The 16,952-nt window shown below is 34.6% G+C and overlaps 1 protein-coding gene across 2 annotated transcripts; it reads left to right on the forward strand.

Annotated features, from left to right (window-relative positions):
* The first annotated feature begins 154 nt into the window (after window positions 1-154).
* LOC132543975 (ras GTPase-activating protein-binding protein 2-like) lies at window positions 155-12,220 on the forward strand. Of its 2 annotated transcripts, none has more exons than XM_060207531.1 (12): window positions 155-307; window positions 2,306-2,421; window positions 4,345-4,426; window positions 5,157-5,258; window positions 5,678-5,843; window positions 6,056-6,206; window positions 7,200-7,399; window positions 7,627-7,822; window positions 7,970-8,166; window positions 8,332-8,390; window positions 9,405-9,464; window positions 9,705-12,220. In XM_060207531.1, the coding sequence occupies exons 2-12, from the start codon at window positions 2,327-2,329 to the stop codon at window positions 9,957-9,959; spliced, it is 1,563 nt and encodes a 520-aa protein (XP_060063514.1). In that variant the 5' UTR covers window positions 155-307; window positions 2,306-2,326; the 3' UTR covers window positions 9,960-12,220. The 2 variants fall into 2 exon arrangements, with proteins under 2 accessions (XP_060063514.1, XP_060063515.1); XM_060207532.1 differs by having other exon boundaries at window positions 6,056-6,158.
* Window positions 12,221-16,952: the final 4,732 nt, after the last annotated feature.

Consider the following 16,952-nt stretch of genomic DNA (forward strand, 5'->3'; position numbering starts at 1 on the left):
AATATTTTTTTGTTTGGCTTCGGTAATTTCATAGAGAATTTTTGAGATAAAACCAATATCATTTTTAAATGTGATCTAAGCGACGCGATTTGTATTTGGGGTCTTTTTTCTCTGATACATGGGTTCCCCGTCGAATGCGCTAAAATTGGCGTAAATTCAGACCACTTCTGCGCAACTGCATGTGCCAGAACAAATTTTCTACGAAGAAATTCATCAACTCTTCACCTATCTTAGACGCCCTTATTAAAACATTCTAATGTATTTATGAGGATAGCACACCTAGAAATCGTATTTCATAATTTTTGAGGTGAGTATTTGTCAAAGAAACTGTATTTTATCAGATTGAATGACGGTACCGGGTTACCTCGTGTATCGTGGTGTATCGTGTCTTCCGTGTGTTTTACAGACTCATTGTTAGAAAACTGTTCTTGTTGTAAATCTAAATTGCATGTATATTGTGTTATATTGTTTAATCATACATCATAATTCAAAAATACTAACCATTCTCTTGTAAATGTGACTGAATATACATTGCATGACCTATCACGTGGCTCTGTAATTTGATAATGCAGGCCACAAACCGAAAGGCCGAGAAAAACACGATTTGAACATGTTCTCACCGAAATGTTTTTGCAAATATGGCGTTTATCATATCATTAAATGTCATTTTGTTTCTTCTTTCTGAAGTTTTCATGAAAAAACATCGTTTATGTATTTCAGGTTTGGGATTTCCACATGGTATTATTTTCCAAATTTGGAATGTATGCAGATCAGTAATTAGTTGAATAGTTCTGCGATCAATAGAAGTTTTCACGACTTTCAAGTCAGAAATACTATCTGATTTTAAATCGCCAGTATTTATATTGTACATTTGAAGCCGAAATTGTATACATTTGGTCAGTGTTACTGGAGATTATTTTTATCTTAATGGTAATAATCTTTGTCTGGTATAAATGGCTTGCAGAATCGTGTTGTATTGCTTATACCTCCAGAAATTTACACTGTGTGAAAGAAATCCGGGAAGTGGTTGAGTTTATTTTTGTAAATAGATACAATTGCTATGACTTGCATAAACTAGGCATATAACTGTATTTATTGCTTATGATAGTGAATGAAATGTTCACTAGAGCTGAAACAAATAGCAGATTCTGGCATTTAAATATTCCTTTAATATTTCTGATAGAGATGCCAACAATAAGAACATGTACTTATTTTTCAGAAACTCCACTAGATACCAGCAGTTATTTGAGTAATTAATATATCTTTTACATATAAATGTAAAACAAATATTATTTAAAGTTTCAGGTTTAATTTTAATGAAATATACCTTCAGTTAGAATAACGAAACACATAAAAGTCATCTGAAGAGCTGGTAGTAAAACAATATTTTGAGTTGGATCATGTGGTGAGATGTTACCTTCTTGTCTTAGTTTTGTCATCTGACAAGTGAAGACTGAACAATTTGTTTACAAGTCTGGAAAATGTTCAACACATAGATTCCTAAATCAGAGCTAATCCCCATCTATTTACGTATTGACTTTAATAACGTTACCAAAATGGCTTGTGTAGTAGATTTTCATAAGTCAATTGGGTACTTGTAATCAACTTTGTTACACAGAAACATTTTCCTCATTCTGATGTTCAATACTTCAATACAGAATGTTAGTCTGGTGATGACTAGTTATTTTTATACAGTAAAACTGCTTAGTGTAGCTTATTTTCAGTTCCAGATCTCTCTGAATTCAGTTTGAAATATTCCCAAATCCATTTGGTTATACATGCGATAAAGTAGATACATTATACCAAATATTAGAATGTGGTTTTGTTAATATAATGTTCAGGAAAGAGGTATTCGTTCCTGAAAATTCGAAGGTCTGTTTCAACTCCCAATGTTGATAAAAATTTATGTTGATGGTTACAAATTCATCAATAACTACAGCATGGTGCTTTATCATAATATGAGGAATCTGAGTCACTGCAATGTTTATGCTTCCGGGTTTGAAATAGCATGATACGACTGTGATTATTGCCGTTCAACTAGGCTAAATACTTCGTTAATGATTTCTTATCGTGATGAGATCATTTGAACTTTTCAGAAACAGAAACATAAGATCATTAAATTGAAAATCCAATCGCCAAGTGGGCAAATGAGGTAACAACATTCAGTAGCCCAGCTAATGATTTGGTCGCATTGGGCGACTGGGCGACCGTTAATCTGCACCCCTGAACTAAAACATTATTTTTTCTGATTATTTGATGATAAATCTTGGATTGAGTATTCTAGAAATAACATTTATTTTTACAGATTACTTGATAAAGTAAAGTCATGGTCATGGAAACCCCAAGCCCACAGTGTGTTGGCCGCGAGTTTGTGAGGCAGTACTACACCTTGCTTCATGAGGCCCCACTGCATCTCCACAGGTAATGTGACCAATTTAAGGTCCTTTTTTCATCATATTATTTCTATATAGATAGTTGCTTTATCCATCATTTACGGAAATTTGTGACATGTTACTGTAAATCTTCAGTCAGAAATTTTTCAATAAAAACAATAACTTCTGTCTGTGAAATTTTGAACACTTCCTAATCTTGTTTCACTTTCTGTATTACAAATGATTACCATATATATATGGACCACAGAACAGCAACATATACTCTCAAAGTGCAACAGTGTTTCACTTCACATTTTGATAAGACTATCCCAGTTTTGGTGGGTGTCAGTGAGATTTTAACAAACTTTCAACGGTTCTCATACCCCATTTTGGGACTGGGGCCCGGGGCCCTTAGAATTGGGAAAATAATGGTGTTTTCCTTAGAATTGGGAAAACTTCGGGTCTAAATTGGGAAAAAAGATAATATTTTGCATTGGGAATGGGGCGGAATATTGGCCCGAAATCTGGCAGATGGAGAGCCCTGTTTAATCTGTAGTCATGTTAAATCTTAATCCACACTCCACATACTGATCTGTTAATTTCTGCGACTACACAAGCAGACATGTTGTTTTGGGGGCTACATTTAACATCGTTTGTTTGTCACAATATCCAACATGATGCACAAAATAAGGTCTGAGATTTCATTTCAGTTGAATGACATGTACTGCAGTACAATTAAGTATTTCAAAAGATGATCATATTATAATCAACATGTATATGCCCCACCATTAAGAGGTCAATTTTTTGGTGCATGTTTCATGGTATCAAGATCAAAGTGATTGTCTAATTTTATAGAATACTGATTTCACTTGTCAGCAGGTCATTTATGTTTGACAGACAATTTCTAAATTTCAGAAAATATCATTATTGACTGGTACTTTACAGCCTTGCTAGGAAGCTTTTAAACACTTTGTTGTAGTTTTGGTCAATGTCAACTTTGAGAGTTTGAACTCTAAATTCATATTCAGATCGGACTGACAAGGTTTATAGTATCTGTTTTGATATAGATTGCATGGCTTGAATAAGACATTATCACATCTCAAGATATGCAAGTTCTTAGTTGCTGATGTATATACTGGACAGTCCAAAAAAAGAATTCTACAAGATACTGAAAATATAGATAACAAGATAAACAAGATGTGTACAGTTGAACTTTATCCTGAAGTTACAGGGATTGTGAAATAAACAATAACTGATAAAGTATTTGAATCAACTCTTGTACTCCTTAAACAACTTACACAAACTAAATACTGTACTTTCCAGATCATAAGAATAATTAGGGGAAATCCAAGTTCTAGAACAAGCACCACGTTTGTTTACAATATGAATGGGTTTGTGTAGCTTAAAAGAAAACTTATTATGGGACTAAAAGAATTTGGTCAGTATGCAAGGGCCTTTGTTGATATTTAACACTACAGACACTAGTGGAGAGATATTTTAGTAAGCCATGTGTAACTTTAGGCCCTATATCTAGATCTGTGCACTGGCAATCTTTGAAGGCCTTGAGCCAAGCAAGTTTGATATTTGCTATTTCATGTTTTTTATTTGAATGACCAGAATAACTTAAAAAATACGTCAGTAAATTAAGGATAATTTGTGCACAATTCACTTGCAAAATTTATTAAATGTTTCACAAACTATCTGGTTAAATTGTCTTGTGTTGTCTGTTACATCAAAAAACTGTAGTTTCTATATCGTGAGAAAGGGTGTGACTTATTTTCCAGTGCAACTAATATGTGGATCAAATTGGGGAAAAAATTGGATCTGTAGTAAATGCAGTTAGTCAAATTCACTTCTCCAATCAGTAGAAAAGAATTTCAGTCCAGTAGTATAACTTCAGCTTTCTGCAGTTATCAAACTAATGTGGTGTTTATTATATTTGCTTGTTGTACAAAAAAACATCTATTTGCAGATTTTATAGCCACAATTCCAGCTTTGTACATGGTGGCGTTGAGAAACCTGGTGAAGAACAGCCTCCAGTCATGGGACAAGTTGTAAGTTGTGTTGTGTAAATACAGGAATAAAATAAACAGATTAAAAAGAAATGATGAAGAAGATGAAAATAGATCTGATGAGCCATCCCCAAAATTTTTTGAAGTTATTACTATATAAAGCGAATGACCAACTAGGCTCTAAGTTCTATTTTGAACAGTTTTACGCCATGATGATAATGGTGTTAACATTTAATTGACAATAATGAAAATTTGTTTATATATCCTTTCATGATACATAAATATTGTTTCCATAAATATTGTCTGAACAGAAAGTTATTTCTATTAGGAAATCTGAACCATTCAAATCCGTATTCCATATTTACTTTGAATTTCTGATGAATTTCAGGTTTAAAACAATTGTTGAATTTTGGAGCTGAGATATTTGAGTTCTGGACTTAAGCTTTTTTTTTTTTTTTGTGGGATTCACTCATAGTTTGAGACAACACTATATCTTTCGGGATCAAGTCTCATAAAAAATTTTGGAATTGGTGTCAAAACTAGATACTAATAGGAAACTATCTAGGTTGATGCTACCTTTGTTTTGTTGAGTTGTTCTATTTAATCCACTGAATGATAATGAATTAGGCATAGATGATGACAGAATCTTCAAATTTTTCTATTTATAATTAAGCACTTGGCATTTCAAAATAATTGATTGGTTTTCTACTTTTTTTTTATCACGAATGTGTGATATATTCATATTGATAGTCACTATGACCTTTAATTTCAGGATATTCATAAGAAGATTATGTCTCTGAACTTCCGTGATTGTCATGCTAAGATCCGACAAGTTGACAGCCAGGCAACAGTAGGCAATGCAGTAGTGGTACAGGTAATATGATTTTTATATGCTTAATGGACAAGGTTACATATTTTGCAATATCTTGTTTTATCTCTTAATGGAAAGACTTCAAGGTAGATACTGATATTTAGAACTATTCCAGTACAAGATTTATTCCTCCTGCAAGGTTATAGCTTAGTTTAGATTGTCTCAATATTATTCATGCTGTGTTCTTCCTCTTGACTAATGTGGACATTTTTTGCAAAATTTGCAAAATTAATCTAAACCAGAAAGAAAAACATAAATGGCTGTTGTATGGTCTAGTCTAGAACTACAATGAATTATAAGAAAACGATGTCATATTCAGTAATCAACCAATTTCAGTAAACAAAAGATAGGGCTTTTTTGTCACATTTGTTACATTTGTTCCAGAATTGCTTTAAGTGTACATACAATTTGTTTTTGTACAGGTGACTGGAGAATTATCAAACAATGGACAGCCAATGCGTCGTTTCATGCAGACCTTTGTTCTTGCTCCTCAATCTCCTAAGAAGTATTATGTCCACAATGACATCTTTCGTTACCAGGATGAGGTTTTCCATGACAATGACACGGACACAGAAAACCAAGATGAAGGTATTTTAATATGAAAACAGCACATTATCCAAACCAAATGTAACCCTGAACTTTTCTAAGGTTCTATTAGTTGAGCTTAAGACTAGCATAAGACAAGCTTTTCTTTGTAATTGATCAGCTTCATGTAGAGACTATTCAACACCAGTTTATATAGTTATAGCATCAATTATAGATTCTTTTGAGTTTTACAAATATTCTCTGTTTTGTTGTAGATTCTGATGTAGAAAATGTGGACTCCAACCCTTCTTCTGTGCAGGAAGTGGTCCCGGACCAGAGCATAGCCACATACTATAGCGAACCCCCATCTGCTCTGAGGTTGGTGTCTACCTCAAGTACAGATTTCCAGCTGGAGTCACAAATTGAGTAGGGATAAAAATACTTATGCTTTGAATAATACATCTGTATATGCATTATGTTAATCCTATGTTACATGCCCATTGCATAGCAGTGCTTGCCAAACACTGAAAATCTTTACAGGACATTAAGTCAGGTAAATTGAACTGAGAAAGTTCCTTGTATAAATTGTAATTTAATTCATGATACTTTAACTGTGAAAGCTTCTTGACTTGACATCACTCAACAAAGAACAAAAATGTTGTTACAAGTACTAAATTTTATACACATGACCGCAATATCACTTAACTGGCTTTAGCTTTTACGACACCATGATCACAACTATATACAGCCTATTATGCAAACAACAGTTTGAATAGTCAATAAGAACTATATATAAGAAGGTAGTGTTTTAGGTCCCCAGTCTTACTGCGATATATGTGGACTTCAAGCACTGAAAATTAAAGTTGTCAATGTGTTTTGATTAAAAAAAGGTTCATGCTGCTCAAAAACAATCAGAGCACAACCAAATGTTTGGTCCAATGTTACCACATACTTTTACCGGACCAATCTAAATTTTACCGCACTTGTCTGATGGTCCGGCGTAGTTTGGCAAACACTACTGATTGATAATATGTGAAGGGGTGGAGTTTTTTTACTGGAGAAAAGCTTTGATTTCATTAGGGCATTTTAAGGCCAAAAAGAGGGAGTGGTCTTATTGCCAGGCAACTCCCCAATGTACAGGAGATGGTCAATAGTAGGCAAGGATTTAGTGCTAGACAGACATTTTTTTTATTGATTTTTTCACTGTTAGCATGTATCATATTTCTGTTTTTCAAGATTGATTCTTGCATGATACCATTCTTGTATTCAAATATTATGCTATCATACTAGTATCAAGTTTGAAGGATATGCAATGACAATATGTACAGAGTTTTAGGGACTTTTAAATAGCAAGGCAGATTGTGAAAATGCAATTTTAAACGTGATTTGTAATTTTGTGTGTATGAATGTTTCTCATAGTAATGGCACTGCACATCTGGAAGAACGTGTAGACTCTGCCTCACAGAAGTCCGAGGAGGAGGAAGAAGAGCTTAAACAAGAGGAGGAAGCTGAGCTAACTGAGGAAATATTCCAGGATAAGGTGGAAGAACAAACTTCAGTAGAGCCAGAGCCCCAGGAACCTGAAGAACCAGCACATCTGGAAACACAGTTCACAGAAGGTACTATTACATTTCTTTTTTTTTATTTAGGTATAATTTATCTGGCATATAAGTGCAGAACAAGATGTTAGCATTACTTTTCCAGTTCCAGCAGTGTCAACATTACTATTAAACTCAAAATTGTTGATAATTACAGGTACTATTAATACCAAACCTACTTTATAATTGTATTCCATGTACATAAATTAATCTATCGAACTCTTTCAACATTTTGAATTCACTTACAGAACCAAAGAGTTTGTCCTGGGCTGCTATGGCTGGGAAGAAGGCAAACAGCACCAGTTCATCCACAGTTCCCCCATCCATGCCTCCAGCACCATCTGTCACATACAAAGCTCCACCTACACAAGGTTTCCCAAAGATTGAGGCAAAACAGGATTCTACTGCTCCTACAGGTGCCCCACAGCCACAGAGAGCACCAAGGTAAGTTGTTTCAGGCTGTCATCAATTAATTACAATTAATCTATCAGTCTCTCCATATCTGTCACTCACTATTTTGTTTTGTAATCTTCTTAAGGTAGCAACAGATTTTTCATTCAGTGTTTATAAAAGATATTTTCATTACTGCAGACAACAGCGGGGTGACCGTTTCCGTGATCGAGATCGTTTTGGGCGTGGTGAGGGTGATGGAGATGCAGACAGCCAGGGTGGCCGACGAGGAGGCTCCATGGGTGGAGGTGCTTCACGACACCCAGACAGCCATCAGCTGTTTGTTGGAAATCTTCCACACAATATCACAGAAAAAGAATTGGTTGATTTCTTCACTGGTATGCATCTTCTCTAGTTTAAATTTTAAAAGTGAAGTCTTTGAAGATTTTGTTTATATTCAATATTTATGGTTTAGATGACAGTTTAAATATGAATTTTATTGTCTTCTTTTAATGCAGTAAAGAGAAGGTGGCCAAATTATGTATTTAATTGTCTCTTTGCAGGATATGGTACTGTTGTGGAATTGAGAATAAATACCAAGGGTAGTGGTGGTAAATTGCCTGTAAGTATTAGCAGGGTCTCACTGTAACTCAAAGAGTTCAATCTCAGGACTCTGGTTTCTTACTAGTCTTATGCTCAACTGGTCTTGTGCTCAACCAGTCAAATGGAAGAGATATCAAACTGAGTGGTATATTGCAACTAACATTTACCATTATTACATACTCCTCCTCAAGGAGAGAAAGAATTCTTCCTCATGTTTCTTGGAGTTACAGCAATGCAAATGCGGAATTGGGGAGAGGGATCATTTAGATATCTGATTTTGACCAAATTTTGCCAAATACCACATGACAGCCATGTTAATGTAAATGTCCTCTGATTGATTGAAATGTACATATTACCCGATTTTTACAAAACTTGGTCTATAGGGGCATAAGGGCTAGCCAAAAAATAATTTTCAACTATTTTGACATTTTTCATAGAGTTTTGACCAAATTTTGTATATTAGTTATCCTCAAGATGACGGGTCAAGTTGCAGCTAGAATTTACCAGGGTTACATACACTCCTTCAGGATAGGACTCTAAGAGTTTCTTGGGGTTGTAAGGCTGCTTATGCAGCGTGACTAAGTATTATTCCTACATTGATGCTTATGTAATGGAGGTCATTATTGATTTCAATGCCTCTTCAGGGATTTGAACTGGGTACCTCTGGCTAACTATGACTAATCTTCTGCTCATCTGATAGAGCAAAACTGAAGATCTTCTAGCCAGATGGTATATTATGGCTAGTATTTAACAGAGTTACACATTGTTCTCCTTCAAATTTTGTTTCTTTTGTGTGCTTTAATTGTCCTGCATTTTTGACTATAAGCAATATGTTGAAACTTTCAAAGAATAGAGAGGTCATTACTCTGTTCGCTGTGGGTTAAAATTATAGAGCAATTCTTAGTTTTAAGAGCAAGTCTACTATTAATGAAGTGATACTACAGTGAAAATAAATCAGCATGTCTACCCTATGTTTGTTTATCTGCTTCTTATATGTCCCCATATTTGAATTGTTTTCATCTCTTTGTTTCAGAATTTTGGCTTTGTGGTATTTGATAATGCAGATCCTGTAAAGAATATTCTGAGTAATAAGGTAATAACTTGTACCACAAAATTGTAAACAAGTTTGTGTTCAAAGAAGAAAAAAACTATTTACATTGTAGTTCAAAAGTTGAAAGTGATGTTTACACTTTATCAGAAAATGAACTTTGAAGATTTCCTCTCAGTTCATAGCATATTGCTGTCAGCATTTGTTTGAATTTATAAATGATTTATTGCTTGCAGTTTTTTTCAAACTTGACCAGTTGCTTTATTAGCTTGTTTCTTTTGATAGCCAATAATGTTCAACGGGGAACATCGCCTGAATGTTGAAGAAAAGAAGGCACGTGGTGAGGGAGGAAGACAGGGAGGAAGAGGAGGGATGCGAGGCACCATGACAGGCCCTGGACGCGGAATGGGAGGCGGCATGGGGGGCAGAGGAGGGTCTCGTGGAGGTGGGGGTATGGGTGGTCCAAGGCCAGACAGAGGCAGCGTAGGTGGGGGGAGAGGAGGCGGCGGTGGTGGCATGATGACTGGATCAAGACGTTGATTGGTGTGTCTTTCCAGTTGGTGCTTCTAGAAAGTATGCAATTCTGACTAGCTTGTCAATTCAGTTACAAAGCAAGTATAACATTAACTTAAGGGATAGAATTTAGTATTAAGGACTATCCCATTTATGTACAGAACTAGTGCCATCAAATATTTTGTGTACAGTAACTTTAACTGAATTTGCTGATTGAAGCATAGGATGAACATGCTTTTTAATATTTATTTCATGTAAAAGAGTGCGAGGATGTATAATGACTTGTAACATCGATTGACCAGCTGACACTGACCATGTTGAATGGGCTGGGGTTCCCATGACCTTAATTTCATACGGACTCAAATCTCTTTTATGTGAAACAAAGAATTAAATAGAATCATTCCTACTAGATGGTATCCCCATTGTTGCCGATTATCTGACATTATGTATTTGTTGTAAATAAATGTACAGTGCAGCATATTTGTGCAGAACGGGTCTCAATCGGTCAACAGTGGTCAATGTATATAAATTATTAATGCATTGTATACATAGGTTTTGAAAACAGAATTGCATATTTTCTGTAAACAAGTACTTTTTGCATTTTTCCTACTTCATATTTATGTGAAACATATTGGATATGCCTTAGGTCGTGGTTCCATCAAGGCATAGATGTTTTCATCGTTAGAAGAAATAAAACGACGCAAAGGCAGATAACAAAAGATCTCCCATTTTCAAATGTTATGTGAAAGTGATTTTTAAAGTGGTCACATTTAATTTATTTCATTTTTTTTTTTTTTTTTTTTTTTAATTTTGTCCCTCCCTCAGATAAGAGAGTACTATGCAAAACGTCACTTGAATTTGGGATGTTTAAATTGATTCTCATATCTTGTGGAAAATTTTTCTTCAGAAATTGTTTTCCATTGAATATCATAGTGCAACAGAGACTAGGAAATATAACTATTAATTTATTGTAACTTTAATATGTCAACATTCCTGGTTTCTGAATATTACAATTTTTACTAGTCCCGAAAGTGCAGGATAGAACAAACATAAGGAATGCTGCTATTCATGCATTTTAATTCTTTTCTCATTTCTCCTTTTTTTCCTACCCCTTGATTTGAAATTGATTCATCTGCTAGTCGGAGGGTACTGACAGGATAGTATGCAGATTTTATATTGAATATTTCACGTTAAAGACTGATCTCTAAAATTGGTTTACATCTTGAAAACAGAATATTTATTTTCTTCAGCAATTGTGGTGCAACTTGCTACCTACATGGCAGTGGGCGTGATATAACAATGTGATGAAGTATTGTCTAAGATTTGCCAAGGACATTCAGATGTTGTGAGCCTCTCAACACTGGCATTAGACTGGTGTCTGCAAACTTGCTAAATGGTACCAATAGTCTTTCAAGATGAAATCTCACATATTTAATAGTAGAAAATAAACAACAAAATATAAAGTGTTCGTGGATGCTCTCGGGTACAACTGTTGTTCTATTATCCCAGGTACTGCTCCGCTAACAAGAAATGAACAAGTATAAATATATAGTCCAGTGATTGAGGTTCTCTACAATACTGCCCTATTCTAATTGTGACAGTTATGTACACTCCATGTGTTAATGTGTGTGAGAGGTGGACTAGGCTCCTACATGGACAGACAGATCCAGGTTAGGCACATCACCATACAAGTGCCAAATATCACACTATATATGATTTTTTTAGAATTATTATTTCAACAATTCCCAATAACAGTTTCTTTATTTGCCTTTGAGAATGCAAGACAAGTGGTCTTATTTTAAATATGATCCTGGTGTTAAATTTGCATTCTATCCTTCCAACGCATGTATAGTTTGATAAATTAAGTCCATCTCAGCTTTAGAAAGTATTTTGCTGATTCCCAGGGTATGTTGGTAGAGCAATCACAAGTTAACAACATTATGACCTGACCTGGCATTGCCTGTCCTAGTGTTGCATACTAGTAGCAGGGGCAATAGTGAATGTGACTAAATGTGTGCAAATCATTTGTATGTGGTGTAGATAATTTGTTCAGTTTTTCACACAGCTGTGGCACATGTGTTCTGGTGTTCATCTTCAAAGAAGAACAGCTACATATGCTTACAGGTGTTTCAGCCACCTAGAAAAATAATTGACTTAATATTGGCAAAATACAAAAAGAAAATATTTAAACAAATTCCATGTTTTAATAAGATGGTGTATGTTTACAAATTTGTATTGTCTGCCTGCACAAGTTTTGAAAAAAAAAATAAAAAATAAAAATAAAAAAGCTGAAATTTGTTGTAATTTTTTTCATTGGTGATTCAAGTTCAATTTCAAGTCTTGAAAGACATGAAGATCAGCTAATTGACTGTTTTCAGCCTTTTTGACTCGGAAAAAGATCAAATACAACTAACCTGAGTTAGAATTTTCATTTACATGTGAAATGTGAAATTATGGGGTACTGTAAACTTTTTCCTGGAATCGTAAGAATGATCAGAACTCAATTTCTATCGTGTTTTAAATGAAGACGAAATTCAAGAGAGCTGCGATTACTGCAATCTTAATCTATTTTTGACCTGTAGTGCATACTATTTTAATGGTATTGATGAAACTGTATGAGTGATCAGGAGATGACTATGTACAATTTGTTTTGATCGGGTGTTAATCACAAGAACAAGACCAGAGAAAATGGAAGTGAAAGTTACCAAATGCATTTGGTAAAATGTAATGCAGTAAAACAGGTCACTATTTACTTGTGCCTCCACTAAGATTCAAACCCTAGACCTCTGGCTTACTTGTCCTGAACTCGACCAAGGGAGAGAAAGAGATGATCTCTCTAGCTTGGTGATTTATTGTGATCTTTTACCAGGGTTACGTCATCCTTACCTCCTAAGGAACCAAATTCATGCTTTTCATTTGAACCTGAATTTACATCAATTGTTATTTGGAGATGGAATAATCATATGGCAAGTTCACTAGTTAAATAAAACAAAGTGAGCTGCCGGAGCTCACATAGATATACCCAAGACCCCTCTATTTGTCTTTCTTATCAAAATCTATTGAGGTGTTCATCTAGTAAGTGGTTCATGAGATACCTTGTACACAGACATTAAAAGTGGTCTGGGGTGATCATTGATCTTAAACCATGATTGTTGATAACTAAAATGTAATCATGTGTAGATGTTGGTGGAAAGAAGTTATTTTGTGAGTAGGAAGTAAAAATGTTCGGGGGTCCTTAAGGTATAAGGGTTTGATTTGAGAAATGGTTAAAGGTGGCCATAAACCCTTAGCCTCAACCCATCACCACCAAAATCTTCATGTGGAGACCTAGGTTGGGGTGTTGTGCTGTGAATATGAGCTAAGTGTCTATTGGTTCAAGGAATATCTTGTACACAAGTTCATCATGGATTCACAGAGTGATTACTATTTACCAACCCTGCCTTGCTAAGTGGAGGGTAAAATAAGTCAAGATGTTGCATTAGATATTGGTTCAAACTGGTTATTAGAGGGAGGAAACTCTTGTAACTTTCTGTTGAACATTAAAAGAGGAACAAGAAAAAGTAGAGACAATTTTATTCTCGAGACATGGTATGGATAATAACAAAATAAGATGCATTAAATATGTATAATTTTATCACAGAGAAATACATCACAATGTAGGATGAAGTCTTGCAAAATCATTAATAGTTACACTTTACATAAAAAGGTGAGAATTCCAAAATCAATATTCTTTATGAAGTTCATAAAGAAAACTAATGAAATTAAAATAGCTTAAACACCATATTTTGTTTAAAATAACTATTGACAACCTATGCTACAGAGGTTCTGCTTTTCTAAACAATGATTCAATATTAGAATAAAGTTAATTATGGGAATTTTACTGGGTACACAAAATCAATGTTACAGTAAACATTGGCCTACTTTAGTGGATATAATAATGTCATCAAACTAGAAAAAAAATATGTTTCCATATTTTCTCTGCAGTTCAAAGAGTCTTAACCATGGAAACTTTATTTTCCATTTTTGTTTTTTTGTTGTTGTAGTTAAGACAAAATATAAATTGCAGTTGGTAGCCCTTCATAGTATCTGCTATTGATGTTTGAACAAGATTTCATATCCGGACATATTGTGTTACAGAAATTTAAAGAAAAGAACAAATGTCTTGATTTGTCTAAATGTTCATTTAGCGCCGTTAAGGAAGGAAAATACATGTGTAGTATTGTAAAATGTCCTTGTAATTTGCATTCGTATTGAAGGCTGTATTTACATACTTAGCAAATAATATTTAAGTACCTGGCGGTTTTAGGGGTAAAGGTCATTGATTGTTTCAGGGAAAGTTGTAATTAAATGTTGGTTAACACATTTTTGTAAGTACACGTAGCTGATAATATTAGAGATACTGGAAAGTAGCTAATAGCTTCAGGGTTATCGATAAGTAACTGGTGGTTTTTTAAAATCATCATTAAGTAACTAATGCTTTAACCAATAGTTTTAGGGTTATCTGTAAGTAGCTGTTGTTAACGTTATCAGTAAGCAAAAATGGTTTCAGGTTTCTCAGGGAGTAATCAATATTTTTCTGGTTACATTAAGTAAACAAGTTTTATGGTTTTCAATAAGTAATTGGTGGTTTTAGTGTTATCAGTAAATAACTACAGGTTTCAGGGTTTTCAGTAAGCAACTGGTGAATCTATGGTTATTAGTAAGTAACTGTTGATTTCAGGGTTATCAATAAGTAGCAGTTGATTTCAGGGTTAACAGCAAGTAACTGTTGATTCAGGGTTAACAGCAAGTAACTGTTGATTCAAGGTTAACAGTAAGTAACTGGTTATTTGAGGGCTTTGAATTAAGTTACTGATGATTTCAAGTTGTCAGTAAGTAACTGATGATTTCATGGTTATTTTACTATTGGTTTTAGGGTTCTAGATGTTTTTAATGAATAATATCAGACCTCTGTACTGTGGTATTCCATAGTTGTACACAACCATTACTTGATATGATATAAAACGAAAACACATACAATTATACTGTAAAACAATAAAAACTTTTATAACAATACTTTGGGGACCAACTATTTGCTGATTAAATGTGTAATCCCTCTTTACTATAGTAGGAAGATAGAACACCAAAGAGTATGTTGGAACTCCAATCTATTTCTATAACCATCTACAAAAGAGAAACTGTTTGGTATACATGTATAAGAAAAGAAAACAGTGATAAAAACCTCGACATTACTTTATCTTGACAGGCTTACATTTACTGCTAAAAAGACATGTTTCACTGATCATTATTTTAGCACTTAAAATTTTTGTGTTCATATAGAAAATTTTAGTTTATGTTAGAAGACAGTCTAAAACAAAGTTTTGGAATCATACCAAAAATCCAGTATAATTTTGGAAAGTACAGGATCATGAGAAGTGGGTGAACTTTTCCTTTGGAAGAACTGAGGAAGGAAGGTCATGATGAATAGGTGATGTGAGATCTTTTCCCTTGGAGGAACTGAGTAAGGGTCCTGAGAAAACTTTTCCCTCAGAGGAACTGAGTTGGGAAGGTCACAAGATATGGGTGAAGTGGGAACTTTTCCTAGGAGGAACTAAGGTGGAAATGTCATGATGAATAGGTGATGTGAAATCTTTTCCCTTGGAGGAACTGAGAAAGGAAGGTTATGAAAAATGGGTGACGTGAGATCTTTTTCCCTGGAGGAACTGGTTAAGGAGGGTCATGAGAAATAGATGATGTTAGAACTTTTTCCAAGAAAAAATTGAGTAGGTAGGGTCATGAGATATGGATGATGTAGGAACTTTTTCTAAGGAGGAATTGAGTTGGTAGGATCATGAGATATGGGAATTCATCCCTTGGAGACTGAGGAAAGTAAATAATCCTTTCAACAATATATTTTAGATTTCAGACTCAGACATTTGTCACAAGAATAACTGTTGATTTGTGTTACATTTCAATATTAATTTAAACAAATCTTGGTTTCATCATTTACAATGCATATCACCTCAAAAGTACAATGAAACACTAAAATGGAGCCAGATTGTAACAGGTAAACACTAAAATGGAGCCAGATTGTAACAGGTAAACACTAAAATGGAGCCAGATTGTAACAGGTAAACACTAAAATGGAGCCAGATTGTAACAGGTAATATGAAATAGCCTTAAATTTTAATGAAACACTAAAATTGGGCCAGCACTTTAAAGTTAATGTGATGTGGTCTCAAAGAGTGACAGGACATTGAAAAGGGGTCAGATCTTGACCAAGTAATGTCATAAAGCAAGTTTAATCAATAATAAATCTGAGTCAGTAACACTCTTTTTGCAATAATGCTACAAAAAAGCCTTAATTCATAGGCAGACTGGGGTTTAAATATTACAAGTCTCTACTTTTGTGGAATTTGATTAGGGGAACAGGAAAGACCAGGGTTTAAATATTCTTTTGGAATTTGATGGACAGGACAACTAGACAGGACAGGGTTCAGATACAACAGGCATCTACTATAGGACAGAGCAGGGTTCCGATACAACAGGCATCTACTATAGGACAGAGCAGGGTTCCGATACAACAGGCATCTACTATAGGACAGTGCAGGGTTCAGATACAACAGGGTTCAGATACAACAAGCATCTACTAAAGGACAGGGCAGGGTTCAGATACAACAGGCATCTACTAAAGGACAGAGCAGGGTTCAGATACAACAGGCATCTACTAAAGGACAGGGCAGGGTTCAGATACAACAGGCATCTACTATAGGACAGAGCAGGGTTCAGATACAACAGGCATCTACTAAAGGACAGGACAGGGTTCAGATATAGCATATCTACTATTGTGGATATTGATGGATCAGACAACAGGACAAAGCAGGGTTCAGATATAACATATCTACTATTGTGGAATTTGATGGACAGGCCAGTGTTTATATATTACAGGTATGTTCAGTAAATATATTTCAATTAATTACACTTATCTAGATCTATGGACATGTGTAAAGATATGATAAAAGATAAAATGAAACAGAAGGA

The sequence above is a fragment of the Ylistrum balloti genome, unplaced genomic scaffold (assembly GCF_031769215.1).
Source record: "Ylistrum balloti isolate Yb309-2 unplaced genomic scaffold, AGI_CSIRO_Ybal_v1 Utg369772, whole genome shotgun sequence".
NCBI classification, from domain to species: Eukaryota; Metazoa; Mollusca; class Bivalvia; order Pectinida; family Pectinidae; genus Ylistrum; species Ylistrum balloti.

Bases quoted from the DNA above. Each gene is read 5' to 3' on its own strand.
- LOC132543975 (XM_060207531.1), top strand. From the start codon at position 2,327: ATGGTCATGGAAACCCCAAGCCCACAGTGTGTTGGCCGCGAGTTTGTG. The intron at 8,391-9,404 runs GTAAGTATTAGC...TCTTTGTTTCAG, and splicing joins GTAGTGGTGGTAAATTGCCT to AATTTTGGCTTTGTGGTATT. The intron at 9,465-9,704 runs GTAATAACTTGT...TTCTTTTGATAG, and splicing joins AGAATATTCTGAGTAATAAG to CCAATAATGTTCAACGGGGA.